Genomic DNA, 21,942 nt, shown 5'->3' on the forward strand with positions numbered 1-21,942 from the left:
GTCGGGAGCTTTTGGTGAGTGCGTGTTCTTGTAACAGTCTTGGTGACTCTTGTGGAAGCTTGAACACGGTCTGAATATTCCTGCCTGAGCTTGTAGCTTTGTTGTCGCAGGTTATGCTTAACGAGGGAAATGCCATTAGGCCATTTCTTAATCCAACATAGGTTCATATTAGACTTACTCTTGAAACCCTGCAGGAGATGTATTGCGCTCTCAAGTACTAGTAGTTTTTACAGGGGGCATACGTTTTTTCCTTTGTATCATGGGAAGGTGGGATTGTAATTTTTTTTTGTCTGGGGTTTTTTTCCTGATGTTTTTAGTGTCGATTAACAAATGCTTCATTAAAACATTTTGCAACTTTACCGTCATTTGTACGCTCCCTCTTCCCTCATTAGGTGTGTTCCAGGTGGAGAAAGTGTGGATATGATGACTGCAACTGAGGCTCTCCTGGACCACACGGAAGTGGAGGAAATGGAAGAGGTTCCAACTCAGTACCACGTGGAGAAGCACTCGTGGGATGGGCTCCGGGACATCATCCATAACAGCCGCAAGTACCTGGGCCTAATTGTGAACAAGGCTCCTCATGATTTTCACTTTGTGCCGAAAATGGACGAGGCTAGCCCCTACTCCCATCGACTATATTACCTCGGTGAGTAGAGCTTGACAGCCCCTTCCCATCACCCTTGCTGCTACCTTTACTTTTCTGAGTCGGTAATTGAGAAACTTGTGTTTTATAGTTGTTTCCCTCGTAACCTGTGCTTCCATAGGCTGTGTTACCTGTATTGTAGAGCGTTACAATTTCCTCCCCCCAGTATATTTCTTCCTGGACTCCCACTCGCCATATTAACTGGATATGAGAAACTTTGCATTAGTCTTCCTTTCTATTCCCTGATTCCTGTATTATGCAGTTCTTTTCCTAAACAATTTCGCCTCTTTTACCAGTTCAAATAACTGATTTTAATGCAAGTCATTTTTATATACATTTATAAGAATCCTCTGTGAAATTTGTGCAGAAAAATACACAATTTGTGATCTTTTCTTGGTTGCATGCATATTAAGAACACTGTATCAGTGCATGCAGCATTTAAACCTAAACCCACAAAACACACTTAAAGAAAAAAGAAGAACCCAGATTATGGGAAGTGAAGAGGCCACCGCATTGGAGGCCTCAGTAGATGTTATCCAAGACGAATGGTAGAATAGATTTTACCACGTACCAGTAAACCGTCCCGTCCCCTCAGAAGTGTCCCTCAGGTTTCAACCTTTTGTCTTACCTGAGCCTGTGAAACCGACAGTAGTCTCCTTCTACTGTAGACTTTGGATGTACCACCAGACCACCGCTACAGCCTTCAGTTTGCTGGGATACGAAGTGCTCATCAGGAAAACCACTGGGTCTGCCAGAAAGTGCTTTGACCACTGCTGTGAATGGAAGGATTGATGCCTCCAGTTACACTGTGACCCTCAGTGCTTTCTTTTTCCTGAACAAATATTTTGCCTTTTTTGAGAAGCTGTTTAGTCCACATACCCTTGGGAATTTATCTTCTTCCATGAATATGGTTGTATACCATAATCCATGTAATACATAAAAGCTTTTAGCACAGAATAAGCATAGAAAGGTACAACATTGTAAATGTCCTATAGTTTCTTATCTTTAGAAGATGGTTGAGAAAATAATTTGAAGTTTGTATGGTGTTTAGAGAAACATTTAAAAAAAATCCCTAGCATATGAAAATGATTCTCTCTGCTATTACTTAATTGTCGGTGTAAACAAGTGGTGTGTTCTGATGCATTGTAAAAGTAAATACATGGTTTCTATTCATCTGGTTTCCTTTCTGACCTGTCTGTTCTTTTGCAGGGATGCCTTACGGCAGCCGGGAAAACTCCCTTCTCTATTCTGAGATCCCGAAAAAAGTTCGTAGGGAGGCCTTGCTGCTACTTTCCTGGAAACAGATGCTAGAACATTTTCAGGTGAGTGTGTGCTGGTAAAAGAAATGGGGTTTATTTTTATGACTAGCGTTTGAACAGCACTGTTCCAGTAACGCGGAATTAATGTCTAAACGATTCATTTTCATGGAATTACATCAATGTTCATTTGATGGATGAGCAGTGCATCGGGGTGTTGTTGGCTTGGTTGTAACAGCATTTTATCATCTGGTTTTTACTGCTGGCATTGGGCCGTTTTGAGGGGAAGCTCCAGTTCGAAATGGGCAGTCATTGTGTGATTTAACTTGTTTCTGCTTTCAGCAATTGAGTGAATCCAGATACAAATGAAGTGTTCCTGGATTACATTGGGGAGGAGTCATTTGGGAAGTCAGGATGATCTGGCCAGTTCAGGTGTCATGAAGAGATCACAGGGCGTATCAGATTTGCATTAAACTGACCATAATTTTCCACTTGGCTGTTAGTGAGTTTAGATTATACCGGGGATGCCAGAATGATATGGATTTTCAATTTTGGGCAGTAGACTTGATTTGAAAAGTTTTATACAGCGCTGGCTAAACCTAGAGGTATCAGAGCGCTTTACAAGAGGAAGTACCATAGATTCCAAAACATAGCTACAACATTTCAGATAAATATTTTAACTGGAGAAACGAGTTACAACGGCATTGCTCGGGTAAGGGGAAACAAAGCAGACACGGGAGGGAGGTTCGGGGAAGAGAGTAGAAGAGGAGGGAAAATAGTGAAAAAGGAAAGAGGAGAGGGAGGAGGTAGGAAACACAAAGGAGTGACGAGAAAAGATACAGTGTTTGAACGGATGGGTAGGTGACGGCCAAAGGGGAAACTGCCCTGCTGGTGTGCTTCCGACCTGAGGTATTGAACACCTAGAGACCTTATCATAGAAAATACCAGACAGACTACACTACTGCTGGAATATGTGGAAGATGGACCGCACCCAACCGAAAATAAACTTTGATCAAGCTAAAAAACAACAAGAGCTACCTGTTGGTGATCAATCTGTAACTCAACCTGCGCCGGAGGCCACAGGAGGGATAACCAATGGAGACATACAATCCATGTTCTCTACAATTCAGGCCGCACTCACCAACATAGACCGAAAGATTGACTCCCTGATGTATAGGGTGGACAGGATGTCCGAACGACTTGACAAACCTACAGAACGCATTGATATGGCGGAACGGAGAATATCTGAGACAGAAGACTCTCCAGTGCAATTGGGAGCGAAGCAAGCAAAGATAGAGAGACAACTTGCGGCAATGACGGCAAAGTCTGAGGATTTGGAAGCCCGGTCGAGGAGGAGTAACATCCGTTTGATGGGAATTTTGGAAACGACAATCACAGGCCCAATGGAACAATATGTTGAAAGGCTGCTGATTTCTATGCTAGGAAGGGACACTTTTGCGGAGGGGTTTATTGTCGAGAGAGCCCATAGATTATTGGCGCCTAAAACACCTACTGGATCCAGACCGCGACCGATCATTGGCAAAATCCTAAACTACAGGGACTGTGACGCGGCACTGCGCAAAGCCAGAGAACTGGGGAAACTGTCACAGGAGGGTATGGACATCTCCATATACCCGGACTTTACCTCAGCGGTGCAGGAAGCGCAGAAGAAATTTGCTACTGCAAAATCATAATCTGAGAGAGTTGAACATTTCCTATGCCAAGCTATACCCAGCCAGACTCAAGGTCACCATCGAGGGAAAGACGTGGATTTTCAATGAACCATCGGATGTGTAGAAGATTCTCCAGCAGAAAGGACAACTGGGGCGCAGAGGAGATTGCCGAGAGGAGAACGTGGGGAACAGTCCACAATGTCGGATGTCGATTGACCTGGACTTACCAGACACACACTGGACGCTGCTGAGACACAACTACATGTAGTGGAGAGAGACTATAGCCAGAAGTCGATGGACGACTGGAACTCGAATGCAGGACTATCCTGACATGCAAAGACAGATAGGTTGGCGGCCGCCATGTCTAATTATAATCTAAATGTGCTATACTATGTAGAGAGTGCAATGTACATTGACTGTATCGGGCCGGCGCTTCTGCCTACACGGTTCCATACAAACTGAAAAAAATGCTGATGTTAATTGTTAAAGGGATGCTGTAACTGGGAGGGCGTAGTCCCATGTGGCCTAGGCTACAAGTAAGGGGAAGGCAGCTCTGGCCCTGCGCGTGAACCGCACTAATTGGTATATTCTTTCTTCTTTGTTTTCTTTGAGGATATGTTGGTTATAGTTCAATGTGATGTCTCCACTAGTTGTAGGGTAGTGGATTTGGAGGGGGGAGTAAGGGGTAAGCAGAAAACTCCGACAAGCGACACGATGGAAAACTGATTCGAGACAGACACTAGCAGACACCATAGACGCATACATGGGACAACGAACGACTTGATAACAAATAGGTGACGCCTTAAAACAACGTAGAACACTGGCGCTCCACTCATGGAACGTGAGAGGCCTGCATAACCCACAGAGAATACGAATGGTAATGGCATACCTGGACAGACACAAAATAGACGTGGCCTGTCTGCAGGAAACACATCTTACTGACACTAGGGACAAGCAAATTGGAGCGAAATGGGCCTCCTTCAGACTGACGTCTTCCTATTCCTCCTACGCTAGAGGTGTCCTGATATGGGTGAAACGCACAGCACTATTTACGCTGATAAAATCTACACGCGACTATCAGGGACGCTATGTGATACTACAAGGAAATTATGGGGGCACGGTGTTGACCATAGAAAATGTATATGGCCCAAACACAGATGATCCCTCTTTTTATGCTAGGCTTTGGACGCTACTAAATGATTTCCAACCTAGAACTATCCTCTGGGGAGGTGATTTCAATACATGCTTGGACCCCCACATTGGATAGATCGACAGGACTAGATAGATATGGTAAACACTCGGCTATGGTCATACGGGAAGGGATGGCGGACTGGGATTTAATAGACCTATGGAGACAGAGAAACCCGGATAGAAGGGAAGAGACATGTTTCTTGTCAACACACCTCACGTGGTCTAGAATAGACTACTGGTTAGTAACACAGGATATATGCACATGGACTACTGAGGTGGTGCACCTGCCTAAGACATTATCTGACCATGCACCAGTCCGAATTCAACTAGAAATCCCGACACATACTCTGAGACAATTTACATGGAGACTGAGGCAGCCAACATTACAAGATCAGGTATTCCGTGAGAAGCTCCGCCAGGCCATACTAACCTACTTTGAGCAAAACACCGGCTCTGTCCAGAGCACTAGGGTCCTATGGGAGGCATTCAAAGTCACAATAAGGGGTCACTGTATAAGCGCACACGCAGGCATACTGAAAGAAATTCTGCGACAGCTAGAGAAAATTGAAACTAACATTAGCGAATTGGAGCGCAAATATGAAGAAACCCAAATTGACACGATATTGGCAGAAATTAGAAAACACGTTGATAAATACAATGAATATGCAGAAGAGAGGTTAAATATATTTCACGCAAATACATAGCTCAAAACTACTATGAGGGAGGCAGGCCTGGCAGAACACTATCATATAAAATCAGACCCACTCATACCACAACATTAATCATGCTGATCCAAGACGAACAGGATGATCCAATATACGACACATCGGCCATATTGACATGCTTCACTAAATATTACGCTCAATTATACATGGCCCGAATATTGGCGTCCACTTCAGATATGCGGGATTATCTGAATGACATAGAGTTGGCATGGTAATCTGACACTCCAGAAAATACTTCTGCCTCCCTATCTCTAAATATGAAATAATAGACTCATTCAATTCTCTCCCCAATAATAAAGCTCCCAGACTTGATGGACTCCCGGGAGAGCTCTACAAGGAATACAGGAACATACTAGTCCCACATTTTGCAGAAATGCTTGAGGAAGCATATGGAGAAGGCGCGTTGCCGGCCACGCTATGCGAGGCTCTTCTGATAGCTCTCCCGAAACCAGGAATAGATCCCAAAGTATGCGACTCCTACAGGCCCCTATCCCTAACAAATATTGACGCAAAAATCTTAGCTAAAATAATTACAAATAGAATACAACCACTTCTCTGTAATCTAATACTGCCGGACCAAATGGGCTTCATGCCAACGCGATCTACTACTCACAACCTTCGCACAATATTCTCGCTCTACCACCAATTGGACCCGGAGGTGCCAGCAGCTGCAGCCTTATTGGACGCCGCTAAGGCGTTTGACTCCGTGGAGTGGGCGTTTATGTTTGTCACTCTGCGTAAGATGGGATTCCCCGAACCCTTTTTAAAATGGATCTCCCTACTCTACACGTTGCCCAAAGCACAAGTGAGGATAAATGGATCCACATCTGAACTCATAGTAATCACACGTGGTACTAGACAGGGGTGCCACTGGCTTGCAAAATTTGCCAAAAGCATTCTGCAACGGCTTCACAATTTGACCTCGGACCAATTGGTATAGCCCTATACGCAGATTACATAGTTCTGTATACCACACATCCGGACAGGAATCTAAATTCACTTGTCAGATAAAAAGGTTAAGTATGAAAACTATGCTGGCCTCCGCATAAATTGGGATAAATCCGTTGTGATACCTCTTACCAAGAGCACATCGGAACCAAGCTAAAATTCCACTTGAATTGGCACACAGACCCGGTTAAGTACCTAGGGATCTGGATACACAGAGACCCAGAGATAGTCATTAGGGAAAACTATGGAAAAGCAATGGCAAGACTAGAGGACCAAATAGACAAGTGGATAAAGATGCCCTTTTCAATGGCGGACAGGATAGCTCTTCAGAAAATGATCGTTTTGCCTAGGTTTCTCTATCTGTTCTGGAACATACCAATTTGGCGTAACCAGACCTTCTTTGATAGATTACGCTCTACCCTTCAAAGACTAACATGGGCTGATAAACAGGCTAGGGCAAGTTGGAAAGTACTTACACAACCATACCACCTGGGTGGTTTTGAGGCACCAGATTTTCAGCTATACTATCTTTGTGCGCAGGCACAACATGCACACTATTGGACGAAACTACACACATACAAACCGCACATTGCAGTGGAACAAGATAGCGTTTCTCCTATGCCTCTGACAGCGCTACTAGCCTACCCAATTCGTTATTCGTCAGGAGACATGATACACACTGCTAAGTGCACCTCGAGAGCATGGCACGCGCTGGCACACAGGGCACACTATATATGCGTGTGCATTACCCACGGCCAAACATACCAACCTTACTGTAACTCAGGAACAGAAAATGCAAGCGTTACTAGCAGAGATGGGACTAAACACCATGGGTCAACTATTTCCCCATAACACATTTATTAAATGGACAGATCCCTCACTATGTGCACACCAGCTCCCAATGAAAAATGTTGCATATTTAAGACTGCGCACGGCTGGGAGGTCGCTTTATAGCGCCTTTCCGGCCGAGCCTGAACAATTGACTACACTACAAATATTACTAATGGCTCCCATCCGAAGGAATTTGGTAACACGACTATATACAGCTGCTCAGGATGAATAGGCGGAAAAGCCTGAAGCAGCACGAAGCAGATGGGAAAGGTCAATGGGTATCTCAATTGAAGAACATGACTGACAATACAGCTGTACACAACTTAGCTCCTCACGTCGGATTCTAACTTACACATTATACACTTCAAGTTTATCCATCAGCTGTATTATACACCAGCTAAGCTACACAGACTGGGCCTTAGAGACACTGATGCCTGCCTTAGGTGCAAAGCGCCAGGCGCGGACTTTTTATACGTATCATGGTCATGCCCAAGACTGCAGATATACTTAACAAAGTCAATACAGTATTAACTGGTATGTTATCAGAACACATCCCAAACACCCCCTTGGTGTGCATATTGGGAGCTAAAAAACTTAAATACGCTTTACGCAGGAAATTCTTAGCTGTAGCTCTACTACTTGCAAAGAGACGTGTAGCGATCAGATGGGGGAGCAAAAGACCGCCGAGACTGAAAAACTGGATCAAATATATGACCTATTGCAAAGAAACGTTAGGGACTTACGCGGAACACATCCCACAAGGCTCCAGACATAGAGACTTCTGGGAAACACACGTGCAACATTTGCACGACACTACGGAACCAGGGACATGAATTGACAATTACAACTGACAATGCTACAGGGCCTGGATGAGGACTTCTGCATGGTCGGACGGGGTGGGAAGACATGTAGGGATGCCACAGAAAGGGGTTACGCGATTGCATAGAAATACTTCACTGTCTATGGACGACAATACGGAAAAACAGTTAATGATCATGTGTGATCATGTGTGTAACTTATATTGTAACCAATGAGTGTCAAATGTACCAACGAACCTGAAAATTGTACGATGCGGTTTGCTGTGTAACTGCTTGTCGGAAGGGAAAAAATAAAAATAAAAAATAAAAACCTTAACCACTAAACTATCCTACCAGGAATGGCTGGTGGCAAGTGTAAAGTGGCTTACGCCTGATGTATACATCCTACAACCTGAGTGCATAACACTTTCAAGCTAGCTAAGGGGATTGATTCACTTGCTACAAAGCGGTGTGTAAAAAGCTTATCACTGGTTTAAATCCTCATAAAATGTGTAACATGTAAGTCAAACATCATATTATGGTACTTAGTTCAGTGTGTTCTTAAATGCCTGCCATAAGCATCTACAGTAAGTAATATTTTTAATCCTTCCGGGTTCAACCAAAGTTTCAATGTGCTGAGCTTGATAAGTGGCATTCACTTCGGTGTTATTTACTCATGATTTTAAGTGCCAAAAATATTTCACTTTGCATTTAAATTGGATGTGTGCATAATTTTGCAACATTGTGCAGAATAGGCATCTTACTTGCTTTTTACACAAGCAGCACCAAATTTTGCAGCAAGCTATTCTCCAGACTCTCCCTGGTAAGCTTCTGTCCTTTAGAGATTTTGTTTTTGAAGGGCGTCTTGTCATAGTTTATTTCTGTCCCCTAATTCTTTGCTGAGTTTGGAAGCAAGATGTGACGGTGTCCAGCTGTGCAACCATTTTTACACCTACTGAGCCTCTACATAGCTTGAAAAACAAAGATTTTTTTTCTGGCAAGTAAAAATGATACCACTGTGGCTTGCTCTTTCTTTTCTTCCCTTCACTATTCACTGCTTTGTGGAGTCAGTAGTCATCTCGATTGTTAAAAAACCTGGGACAAGGGTGGAAATGTGTGAAAAAATGCTGAACACTAAACAGATTACAAAACAGTTTTTTCCAGTTCCTATATTTAGTTCTCTTAGTTTAAAAGAATTATGTTCTTGCAAGAGTGAGTGTTACATATTGAAAAGGAATTGCACTGATGCCCACCGAAAAATACATTTACGCTGCACGCCCTTAACATAGGTTATATGAGTGTTGATCAGCTTGCTCTAGTGTGTCTGGAATTTGGTCTTTGGAGATGTGGACAATTGTTCTGGAGGTGTTTATCTTTGTGCAGATGGCCTTGACAGAAATTTGTACTAAGAAAAGGGGTCACACCCAAAGTATATAACATTGTAAGTGTTCTGTTGTTTCTTGGACGAACTCCAAAGTAAGATTGATAAATTGTCAGGTGTTGATGTGGTGGAGCAGATAGAATTTTCAGAATGGTTGATCCCTATAGTGATGGTACAACACAAAAAACGGATGGTTTGATCTTCATGTGTGTAGACCAGTAGAACTTTGAGAAACAAATGTAGGTAGACCAATACCTGCTCCCTAATGTCCAGGAATTATGAGGACTGAGTAGAAGAAGGTACAGGGGTTCGCTTATGAATTATCAGCCTATTACCAGATTTTCATTTGGTGTCCTGACATCTCTTATCCTTCACTACACCAATCAGTTTAGGCATATCCTGCTTGGAATGACCTGACATATATCATACATAATATGGTCTAAGGAATGGTGGATACTGTAATCTACTTTTAAGACTTCTTAGTTTATAGTGTCTGTGAGAGAGCATAATGGTAGAATGCATATGACTTGGAAAACTTTGGACTTGAATTCAGTAATGAAAATTAAGGTAAAGGTCAGAAGTGTGGCTGTGTTTTGGTTGTATAAATGGAAAAAACATACTGGCGAAAGAAAAAACAGCGGTACCACTGAGTGATAAACTGTAAATTTAGATATTTGATAGTTTATGTGCAGACATTAATTGAACAACATAAAAGGTGACGTTCGTGATGCCATTACACTGCACATGTTTGATGTTGGAAGCCACATTAATACATCGGCTGTTGTGGGTAGCCCAGGGCTGAAGTCAGTATGAAGTCAAACTCAGCAGGATGAGAGGGTCATTCTATCAGAGGGCAGTATAATGCAGCATAGGTACAGGAGGAGCAAATTCATGCCATATGTTCATGATAAACACACAAAAGAAATTTGTATTCCGCAGTGTCTGAGCACAGGTCTCAAGGACATTTATTTACCATGCAGGGACAGGCTTGCCTTACTGATAATAGGCTGTCTACCTTGAAGTTATGAGACTAGTAAAAACAACTGTTTCGCCAACTGGCTTTTCTGTGTAGTACTTCCAGATGAAGTAAATGCTGTGATAAAATACTATCAGTGGGTGAAGCTGGGTAGCTGTGGTACATTTGGAGATGTGTAGTTATTAGTGGAAGTGAGTAGAAAAAAATTCAAAGCTGATAAGTGCTTGGCGGCTTTTAAGAATTGTTTAATTGGGGGTTGGCCAAAGGAAAGTGGCATGCTTCATAGCTATCAAGCAGTTAGCGATGAATTGTGGTATGGCTCCTGTGATTCCATGTGTGCTGGGAAGATGGCAAAAAAGAACATCCACTAATGGCTTATCTGTATTGACCCATCTGACGATAGACATAACAGGCCTTGAGGAGATCTTGGGTGAGAGGTGTTGGTAGGTATTGGTTCTTATAAACTTGACAAAAGTGGACTTTGTTAAAGAGGGCAACACTGACTAGTTTCTTAATTCTGTTTTCTGTAGTGACTGTCTCATCAGGGTCTGGAAGCGCTTCTTTACAGCTCGTGGGCTAATGGACTCCTAGAGAGGTTTAATAGTCATTACAGATGGTCTGTAGGTGGCCAACGCTTTGGTTACTCTGAAAGATGGTGGTATCTGATGTATTGTGGGTTTACTGGACGATGAAGATTCCTATGACGGGAGTGAGGCCTTTTGTCATCACTTGAAGTGGGCGAGCCAAGGGCACATTATATCCTGGTGAAGCAGAGATGTTGTTCCCTTTCATAAACAGCCGTGAGCAGACTGCAGAAATAGTAGGGTTACCAGAACCTGCATCTGGATTGAAGAGTTTTCTGTAGTGGGAAAAGGCAAGGGTAAAAAACCCAAACTGGACTTGTCAGAAAGGCGAAACATTCCTGGATGAATGTGGGATCCATTGTAGTTAATGTGGGCAATGTTTCGTGCAGAGATCCGAGGCACCTTCCTTTTGCATACTCTTTTTGTGGTACTTTTTACCAAGGTTGTTTTGCGTGTTGCAATAAACTTGGTATGCTTTTGCACCTTTTTGCCGATTTCACATATGTTCTTTGCTTTGCGTTTTCTTTGTTTATTTTTCAGTACTGTTGTTTCCGGGCCTATTTGGAAGCTGTGCCAGACAGTCACCCGGCCCTTCCGATACAAATAATTTTCGAGCTCAACTCCTAAGCTTCTTTCCTCACCCTCTCTATTGTCTCAGACCTGGATTCCACTTCGACTGAGACAGGAGCCGTCCTATACTGTTTATACCCTTTAGGTTTTTGGTGGTGTCACTTACTTCTGTTCCTTATCATTTTGTTTCTTTGATGTTCAAATGTTTAAGTTCTCCTAGTAATTATAGTTATGGCTGTTTTTGCCTCTTGTTTCCATACGATCTTATCAGCTGTTATCCTTCCTGACACGTGGCCTCCATAACTGGACACGATATTTCAGATGACCTGTTTAGTAGTAAAATGACCTCCCATCTGTCCTTTGGCCAATGTTGCTCTTCCTCTCCTTAAAGCCCTGTTGCATTGTTTTACCAGCTTGCCGTCATTGAAGAGTCTATTTCCTGCTCTTTCACCCTTATGACCTCACCTCTCATCCGTTCCTTTTCAGGATGTTTCCTAAACGCATACACTTTTCACTTCCTGTGCAACTCGTCTAACTTTTGTTTAACAAAAACAGTATCTATTATTGAGGCCAAATTCAAACAATTATTTCTCTCTCTCTGTCTCTCCCTCTCTCTCTCAAAGTTATAGTATGCCATGAAAAAGTAAATGTATTTCCATGAAGCTGGAATAAATGAATATGTTCATACGTTGCAGGCACATCATAGTGCTAGGGTGTGTAGACCCCCAGGTGCACAGAAACAAATAATAGTAACAAAAATGTCACATACTAAATACTGTGTCGGGCGAGAGAATATGCACTACAATTTGTGGCACATTGACACCGGCATCGAATGTGAGGGGGCCTTCTTGTATCTGACATGGGCAGTGGCAATACTGAGAATCTGCTTGTCATGTTGGCACAGCAAGGAAAGGTGTCCTTTTAAAGAAATTCTAACAAAATTAACATTTTCTAGTGCCATGCTGTCTTAACACTGCACCATTACTTTGCCACATTTTTAGCCCACCAGCTCTTACAGTCTTAAAGTCGGTTTGTACTTGGCTTTTATTGACTATTAACTGTGAACACAGTCACAACCCATATCCCTGTGTCTGCGGTGAAATCTTTCTCACTTGTTTGACCTTCTGTTTTGCGACACCATTCTCTTCTGTTTGGCTCATGCAAATATTCCTTGGAGCTGCAATTGTGTCATCATTCTCCAGGTTGTCAAACAAACCCTGCCATCACTTGTGCTTTTCAGCCAACCACCATCTTTCCTTTTCTCTCTAGAGTTTTAGCACAGATGGCATTGCTTTGTATTTCTATATCTCACCCTTATCCTTTTGACTCCCAATCTGCGCTTTTCCAGCAACAAACAGAGTCTCCTCTTCGTTTGAAGGATTCAAGGCAGCATGAGGAAATTTTCAACCCCCTCTACCAATTAAACATTTCTTTGCTGGAGTAAAATTACTAACTTTCTTCAGACTTTAACCACTTGTCGTCCCTGCCACAGCATGGCTCTCGTACTTCTACCCAATAGAACCCACCACATCAGCGTTCTCTTCGTCCTCTTCCATTGCAAATCTGCCCTGTGGTTCCCAGTAGTCACCCTGCCATCACCCAACTGTGCTCTCATGACCCCAGTGTGTGTGTGTTTTGAATATTTTTGCCTGCACTGATTTTTGATTTCCAGTCTGGTGGTGAATGGAAGAGCTCTACACAGCTTTGTGAAGTTGTGCTTCCCTGCTCTTCTGCATTGCCTAATGGCTTGTGCTTTTTCCCCTATCGATCCCAACATCATGTGGGCCCACTGAAGGTATAAAGCAGTTAAGCCTTGTGGGTTGAATGAGGTATAGTTGGAGCATTCCCAAGACGTTTTAAAGGTATAAGACCTTTAATTGACCTGATCCAACCAACAAAGGAAGAGAACTCCTGGCCAGCACCGCTAGTATCGCGTTCCATGTTTGACTCTTCACCAAGGAGGCCAAGAAGATCGAGGACTAATCAGGAGTAGGACTTCTGTCAATTTCACTCAAGTACTGGGCCTATGTCAGGGAAGCATGTTGGAGTTGTGGCGTCAGACCTGCGGCGAGGAAGAAGAGTTTACCTGTGTCCAAGAGGAGCTGGAATGCAACTGGCTGGAGTAAGTGATCTGGTCGACTGATGACAGTTATGGTCAAGCTGACAGAAAGGACCTGCTTCATTGACATCTCAATGGACAGAAGCCACAAGATGGGCCTCATCCTGGTACCCAAGTCAAGCCTAATGATATTTGAAGTGAGGCGGAGCTCTATCACCTTCATCTTCAAAAAGCATACACCTGCTTCATCCGCAGCCTGTACCTTTGTGGTGTCTGTAATTAACTCTTCTTCCCACTAAGCTCTGGTGACATTCACGTGCCGACCCCTTGCTTTGGGGGTTCTGTCTCATCAGCAGGTGAAGTTTGTCCTGGCTTTAGAATTGTTGGAATTGTCTTCATAGCTTTGGTGGTTCCGTTGGTATTGGTGGCTAAATCACGACCTCCTCGACAAGGCAAGCAGCCCTCTGTCTACTGGACACTCCGGTGTTCATTTTTGGTGCTTCTGTCCTTAAACTCTAGACCTCGAACTGTGGGTTTCTACATACAGTCTCCTCTACCCCGGCCAAACATCTAAAGTAACATCTATGGCTGAACCGGCATACTAGCAAACCACTGTGCTCAACCCAGGATACTAGACTGGTCTCCAGATGACCGGAAATGTGTTCCCCAGCCAGGGCAGAGGTGACCAGTCACTAGTTCAGGTGTTTCTTGACTGCTCAAACCTCCCTCCCCCACTCCCTGCCTAACCTGCATCGACAGTAGCGTAAGGGAGCGCCTTCAAAACTTTTATCGTTGGATGGTCTGTTATTTTCTTTGGTGAGGAGGGATTGTCTGGGTTTTAGAAGAAATTAGCTTTTAAAAAAATTGTTTTTACATTACATAGCTAAGACCATTAACTGTAATGTTTCAGGAGCGAAATGGCCAGACATAACCTTTACAAAATGTCCTATATTGCATGTCCAGTCTATTTTTTTTATTTACTTTTTGCTTACTGTTCTAATAATGGCAGGTTGGAAAATTAACTAGCATTTGCAATTCAATAGGTCTCACATTTGAGAGAGTTTAAGCTATTGGCATTGTTAATGACATTGCCTTTTATTTGTGTTTTTAAAACCAACGTATATATAAAAGGCATTGTCCTTTCTAATGTCAATAGCTCAAACTCTTTCAAATGCGAGACCACTTTCATAGTAGCCGTTCCCCTTTCTTTAGACACTGCTCGCCGTATTCAAGTTACAGCAAGCCACCAGAAAGGGGCGTGGCCACCATTAAAGTGAAAGCACGGCATGGGGCGCTTTTACCGGGAAAAAAACATTAGTTCACAAACCAATGTTTTTTGGGGGTAAAGGAGCCCCATGCCATGCTTTTACTTTAATGTTGGCCACTCCCCTTTCTTTAAGCTCTGCTCGCTGTAAGATGAATACAGCAGCAGCATCTAAAGAAAGGGGTGCGGCCACTATGTAAGTGAAAGCATGGTATGTGGGCATTCACTGGGAAAATAAATGCTTAGTAGCACGACCGCTAAAGTTAAAGCGGACCACGCTGCCAAATTAAATAAAGAAATGGGGCCGTAGTGGGTATCATGGGGCGAATAATTGAAGAAAATAGTGCTCACAGACTAGATAAGGCAGACCGTGTAACAACACAAGTAAAAAGTCCAGTCCTCATGTGAGGTCACAAATGCAGAAAAGGTGGTACCAAGTAGGGACTACTAAGCCTGTTCATGAATGAAAAGGAGCGATTTAGAAAAGACAGTAACAGGAGACAATTGAAAAGATGGATGGGAATTGGGCGGAGCTTCAAGTCCATACCTGAATACAGCATGCATTGCAGAGTAGTTCGGGCTGGACTGTTCCCATGAGACACAGGGTCAAGGCTGATTTGCATATAGCCATTGTCTGACCTAGGGTGGTGTGGAGTGCAAAAAAACGATGGATTTAGGCCCAGATCTTTGTACTGGGGTGAATGTAAGACATTTTTCTGCATTCTGTCCAACTGTGTTTTTTGCAATTTTCACCCCGAGTGGGCTGGGTATGCTCAGACGTGAGTGCCAGGCTCACCACATCACTGGAGTCAAGCTATCCAGGCTGAAGAAGGCTGATAGCCAGAAACCGGTCCTTGGATGCTTGATTCCGGTCTGGGAAAGACATGGCTTGGTAGTTCGGGCTGGACTGTTCCCATGAGGCACAGGGTCAGAGCTGATTTACATATAGCCAGTGTCTAACCCAGGGTGGTGTGGAGTGCAAAAAACGATGGATTTAGGCCCAGATCTTTGTACTGGGGTGAATGTAAGACATTGTTCTGCATTCTGTCCATCAACTGTGTTTTTTGCAATTGCCTTGCAGAGCAGCACATGTGCAGCCCAGGCTCGACTTAAAAATGGTAGCCTGTGTCACAAGCATGAACACATCAAACGGTCACTTGCGTACATGTCACGATGCATGTATGAGCACTGGCAGCTGTGTTGACATGCGTTTTCTTAATTCAAAACCCATTGCATGTTTGCCACTTATGTGTGTACATGCATCTCCATGGATGCCTCACATGTGCATCTGGCAAAAAGCATTCCAAATTCAGGAGCTGGTTGTGCTTTTTAGAGCTGTGGCCTATTGGCTTTCCCAATGCTTGTTTTGTGACATGTCATCCCATGGAGCTACAATGGGGTGAACAACTGTTTGGAGGTTGAGTAAGGTCTACAGGACATGTGACCCATTGATGGCTATGAAGTTTCATGGGGGGGTGTAGGGGGTGGGGTGACAAATTCCTGCTCATGTGGTCTCTTTTTCTTGTTGCAGGCCACCCCCCACCAGGGTATGTACTCCCGGGAGGAAGAGCTGCTGCGAGAGCGCAAGAGGCTTGGGGTCTTCGGCATTACCTCTTACGACTTCCACCGGGAAAGCGGCCTCTTCCTCTTCCAGGCCAGCAACAGCCTCTTCTACATCCGGGACGGCGGCCAGAATGGCTTCATTGTGAGTGAGATGCAGGCCTTTGATGGCACAGGTGTGGAAGCTGGACAAGGGCTGCCTCTGCACATCTCTGCATGTCATGTCTGCATCCGTGCAGCAGGGGGCACTAGTGCACAGTGAATGAGACTGTATAAAGAAAGCCTGCAACCGCTTTGAGTTTATTTATGGTGTAGTTTATTGAATGATTGAGGGCCTTTCAATGTGGTAAGTGCTCCTGGACGGTTCGACAAATGTGCAGTATAATGATATGCACCTGGGGCGTCGTGTTCTCCCCCACGTTAAGCTCTAAATGTCTCCCTTGGTAGATTAATAGGGGGGTATTTTTGCAGAATGTGTGTTTGTTGCTTCAGAAGGCAGTGACGTGATCAAAGTCTATTATTTAAGTGCCCTGAATTCCTTCCCTTCATGTAAGCTGAATACTGGGACAACTAATATACTATTCTTACTGCAGTCTTAGAACTTTTCAGTGGAGTGCAAATCCTCCCAAAACAGGGCAGATGGCTTATTTGCCATTCTGATTTCAGTTCTGTGATGTTTTGGAGAAAGTGAAACATTCTTTAAATATTGTAAAACAGGATGGAAATGGTGAAATCTGGTATCTCAGCGGAATCTTACATCTACTGTCCCGAGGATGGCACTGCATGCAAGAAATATTAATGTATTAACTGGAAACAGTTAATTGTTTTGGGAAAAGAAATAGCAAAACTTCCCTGGCTAGACTTTTTGAAGGTAATTTTGCTGTTTGAGAAATGAAAATACTTCAGGGCATAAGCGTTTGGGAGTATATTACCCGGTTGGTAAAAATGACACATCTGAGGGACGGGTGCCATTTAACCACAGCATCTGAGCCTTGCACACACAGCTCACAGCAGCCACTGATGCCTCAATCCACATTCTTTCAGTAAGGTTACAACTACAGAGTCCTCCAGGACTTGCAATTCGGGTACCAACAGCTGAACCTTAAACAGTGTCTTCCAGGCTCCATTTAATAAATATCTGCTCACTAGTAGCTGGACTAGCGGGTCTTGTAAATTGGAGCCTTATTGGACAACCTGCAGTATAATTGGCAACCAATCTCTGATGGTGAATTTTAAATTCTGTGCACATTTCTGCAATTCATACCAGATGAAGCCTAAGCTGACATCAAGGCCAACTAAAGTTTGTACCGATGAATGAGCCACTTGACCAGTCACCACCTACCTTACCTTTTAAACTGAAGTCATGAAACTGAACATTTCTCTTTGAATTTCCTAGCTCTAACAGATCCAGTTCTTGCGTATGCAGAATTGTTCTGGCTGTCGAGTAGCCCCATATTTGCAATTTAGGATGGTTCGGCTTCTTTGCTGTTGCCCAAGTGCATCGCTTTATTTACTGTGTTCTTAAGAGCGTCCAGATATGGAGAGCTAAAAGCAGTGTTTCAATTTCCCAGCTAACTGTTAAAAGGTACCTCAAAGGCACAGTATTTCACTTTATCACCTGGACCCCGGAACTTGTTTTGTGTTAAGAGATATATGAATTCCTGCCCTCAGATATCCCCCATGAAGCCTCTAGAAATAAGAACTGAATGTTCGGGACCCAGGATGGACCCCAAGATTTCCCCAGCAGACCCAGCCTTCATCTCCTTTATCAATAACAACGACCTGTGGGTGGCGAACATCGAGACGGGAGAAGAGCGGCGCCTGACTCATTGCCACAAAGGTGAGGGGAGTTGCCTATTATATAGCCGTTCAACATGTTAATACTGTAATGTGCGTATTTGACTACATGTACACAATGTTCAGTTGCTGACATTACAAGTTGCAATTAAACTTCTACACAGATCTTCTCTAGTCTTTTTTTCTGCCATGTGAAAAAAGTGGCAATAGGTAAACAAAAGTAGAAGGCACCATAGATTGCAAAGGTCTTCTTTTTTTAAATTCTACATTCCAAAAAGTGCTAGAATTATTTGATTAAATTCTTTGTCTTCAAAAGATTTTGCCAAAACTCCTGTCATGATGTGTTTCGACCAAGTGCTTCCACAGTAAAAATGACAGTTTCGCGTTTTTACTGCCAGAACATAAAAAATACATGTTCTGCTCATAAAATATGTTGCACCTTGTCTTAGGACACGCTAGGCCTGCCATAGGGGAGGCTTACTCAAATTGTAAAGTGAGGTTTGGCTTTGTCATTGCTTTAAATGGCAAAGTTAGGCTTGCAGTTTAAAACTGCTCGACTAGTCTGCAATTAATGGGCTGGGAAACTTGTTTCCCTTGTGTCACACCGAGGGTGGCACAGCCTGTGCTGCAATCCCTGGGGCAATTTACATACCACATACTAGGACTTGCAGTGAAGTCAGCGTGTGCCATTTAGGTGTAACAAATGTAACATGCATGTTTAGGGGTTAGGGCACTGAAGTCTGGTTAGAAGACCTTCGTGCACTCAGATTTGGAAAACCAGCAGCATCAGTCAAAAAAATATGGGGTTGATCATACAAAAAGAAGCATTTGCATTTCCATACAATGACAAAAGAACTGAGGAGAGAATGTAGCCTTGCGGCTAGAGCGGTCGACCTCGACGCTGGGGTACCGGGTTCGAGTCTTGGCAACGATGCTCAACATCCTTTGATTCTGGGCAAATCACTTCATCTCCCCGTGCCTAACAAAAAAGTGAATGTGTCCATCTGTAACGAAACTGGTGCTCAGATACCCAATTTCTCGGGTCTAGTATACGCTATATAAAACTTTAAAAAAATACGATGGAAGCCTTATAAAAAATCTTTTCTGGACAAAGAATTAAAATCATTTTATTGTAAAAATACTTTTTGGACTGTTAAACTAGAGATTTGTTTTGAAATCTATGGTGCTTTCTACTTTTGCTTTTTGTTTAATGTCATCGATTTTCGATTTCTGGTGAGGGATACACCAAATAACAGTTTTGGAGTGCACCTTGGGGCAGGTATATTGCAAGCAACCTCCCCTCCCTGGGTTTTGAAACCATATGCATCTGAGGAATGCTTTGCTTTCTTTTTCTCTCATTCTTCTGTCTGCCCATTTCATCTACCAAACCTTCATATACCCCCTGCTGCCTTTGTTTGTGACATCACCATGCCTAATTATTTTTCTGCAGGGTTACCTAGTGTGACGGAGGATCCAAGGTCTGCGGGGGTGGCCACCTTTGTCATCCAGGAGGAGTTTGATCGTTTCACAGGATACTGGTGGTCCCCAGCAGCATCCGCAGAAGGTCAGCCACCCAAAGCTTGTGCGAAAACCTTTGTACTACAAATCATTGATGAAACATTAAGGGGGTTAGAGGTACCCATAGCAACCTGAAGACACAGTAATGGTAGAGTGAAATGTTTGGAGCACAGTTGAAGAGTGTGTGTACCAGTTCCAACTGGCACACACAGGGTAGTTGCTTGGCCTAGACCATGGCATTGCACTTAAGCGGCTTGTGCTGTCTTGTTGCAGGTTCTGGGGACTTGAAAACCCTGAGGATCCTGTACGAAGAGGTGGATGAGTCTGAGGTGGAGGTCATTCATGTTCCTTCTCCAGCCCTAGAGGAGAGGAAATCTGACTCTTATCGTTATCCCCGGACAGGTGAGTGATTTTTTTCATGGATTGAGGGCCAATCGTGAGCTCCCTCCTTTGAGCTGAAGTACCTTGGTGCTTCTGAGGAGGTTTTTGAGCTGTTCATGACTAAAAGGGCAGCTTCTGTTTCTTCAGATGTCCTGAACAGGACCAAATTCCATTACGTTAAAATTAACCAATATTGGCTATTTTTCTAGCTGCTGAGCTTCCCGTCAGTATTTGGAAACATTTATACCTTCCCAGCTTGTCTATTACAGCTTTCAATCTTGTGTCTGGTTTACTGCCTAGTAGTCACACCTTTGAATGTGGGCGCCCAGGGTGTTTTTTTATTTCTTAATGTATTTTTTTCCTGGACGTAGTGATCACAAAATGGGTAATGGAAACCATTTCAGTTATTATTTCTTTTTTCATCAAGTCACTCATTCAATTGCGTGGAAGTTGCATTTTGGGGTCACATGCCTTGTAGTCCCTGGTATAAGAAAGACCGTAGGAAAGATAGATTTACCAGCAGACCTACACTACAGAATTGATGGAGACATTCTACTCTTCTTGCTGCATTACATATTTTAATGTTTTCTGCAGGCAGCAAGAACCCCAAAATCACCTTAAAAATGGCGGAAATCCAGAAAGACTGCTGTGGAAAGGTATGTGGACTTGGGACGCTCAATGGAAGTTGATGGAAGGAATCCATGACCTGGTGCTGCTGTTTGTGGTTTGTGCAGAGCAGGATGAGATAAAGGACCGCTTTCTCTCATCGAAGGTTTCTGTGTGCCAGCCTGAACTTGTATGGAGCTTGGTTGTTTACTCTGCAGTGCTTCATGAATGAGAGATGGTGTGGTGCTGTACATTTGTACTGTTTCGCGTGTCATTGATGACTTCCTCTGAAGTTTGAATTGCATGACATCTATTGGCGTTTCTTTTAATTTGGGGTGGTGGGGTTGGATGGGAGACTTCACTTAATGTGAGATGGTAGTCTTGTAAAACTTTCTAGTTAAGTTTGAGTTTTTGACTGCAATTCCTATGCAGTTGCGTTTTGCATGTGTTTCCTCTGCAGTACGTTCAGGAACATAGCTGAATGGAAGATGCACCTCCTATTGAGTTGAGGGGAGTTGAAAGAGTTCTGATAAAAATAGTTGCAGTGGCTTTTTTCTTCAGTTCGACCTTGCAGGTGTTTGGTGTATTCTTTGCTTTTGATGCATTTGTTGCTGGCATTCAGTAGCACTTCTTTTTAGACGAGAGTGACACAAGCTTCTTCTGCTGTTGAAGGGATAATAAATATGACTTTTGTCTGCCCGAGGAGCAGGTAGCTTCTTCCACTGGCGGAGTAGGCTGATGGTTTCTTTTGCAGCTGAAACTGATGTTGAAATTAATGCTTTTCCGCTGATCCTCTTTCAGATCATAAGCACTGAAGAAAAGGAGCTGGTGCTGCCCTTCTCAACCCTTTTCCCCACAGCGGAATACATTGCACGTGCTGGTTGGACCCGGGATGGCAAATAGTATGTCGTTCTTCATTACTGGAAGTGTTTTTAACATGTTTGTATGCGGACCGGATACTGACACCTTTTTTTGTCTTGTCATCTAGTATGTTCTCAGAGGTCTCCCATTCACTCCAAGCTCCCTTCCATGACTCTTGATAATCCTATGCCCCACACCTGCTTTTTTTTTCTGTCTTGAGCTCTCTGCTTTTTATGATCTCTGCTGTTGTTTTGTATCACACTTCTCCCTCTGTCTTAGTGCCTGAGCCCTGCTCTTGTCTCCATTGTCATTTGTGCACCC

General features: G+C 43.5%; 1 protein-coding gene across 1 annotated transcript in view; it reads left to right on the forward strand.

Annotated features, from left to right (window-relative positions):
- DPP9 (dipeptidyl peptidase 9) overlaps positions 1-21,942 on the forward strand; it is a 79,113-nt gene that overhangs the window by 22,624 nt on the left and 34,547 nt on the right. Inside the window, exons 3-10 of the mRNA XM_086947055.1 lie at positions 393-646; positions 1,853-1,965; positions 16,430-16,603; positions 18,130-18,298; positions 19,706-19,819; positions 20,047-20,175; positions 20,749-20,810; positions 21,562-21,662. Of these exons, the coding sequence (XP_086803181.1) occupies positions 393-646; positions 1,853-1,965; positions 16,430-16,603; positions 18,130-18,298; positions 19,706-19,819; positions 20,047-20,175; positions 20,749-20,810; positions 21,562-21,662 (1,116 nt within the window). The remainder of the gene's footprint in view (positions 1-392; positions 647-1,852; positions 1,966-16,429; positions 16,604-18,129; positions 18,299-19,705; positions 19,820-20,046; positions 20,176-20,748; positions 20,811-21,561; positions 21,663-21,942) is intronic.

Source organism: Lissotriton vulgaris, chromosome 12 (genome assembly GCF_964263255.1).
Source record: "Lissotriton vulgaris chromosome 12, aLisVul1.2, whole genome shotgun sequence".
NCBI classification, from domain to species: Eukaryota; Metazoa; Chordata; class Amphibia; order Caudata; family Salamandridae; genus Lissotriton; species Lissotriton vulgaris.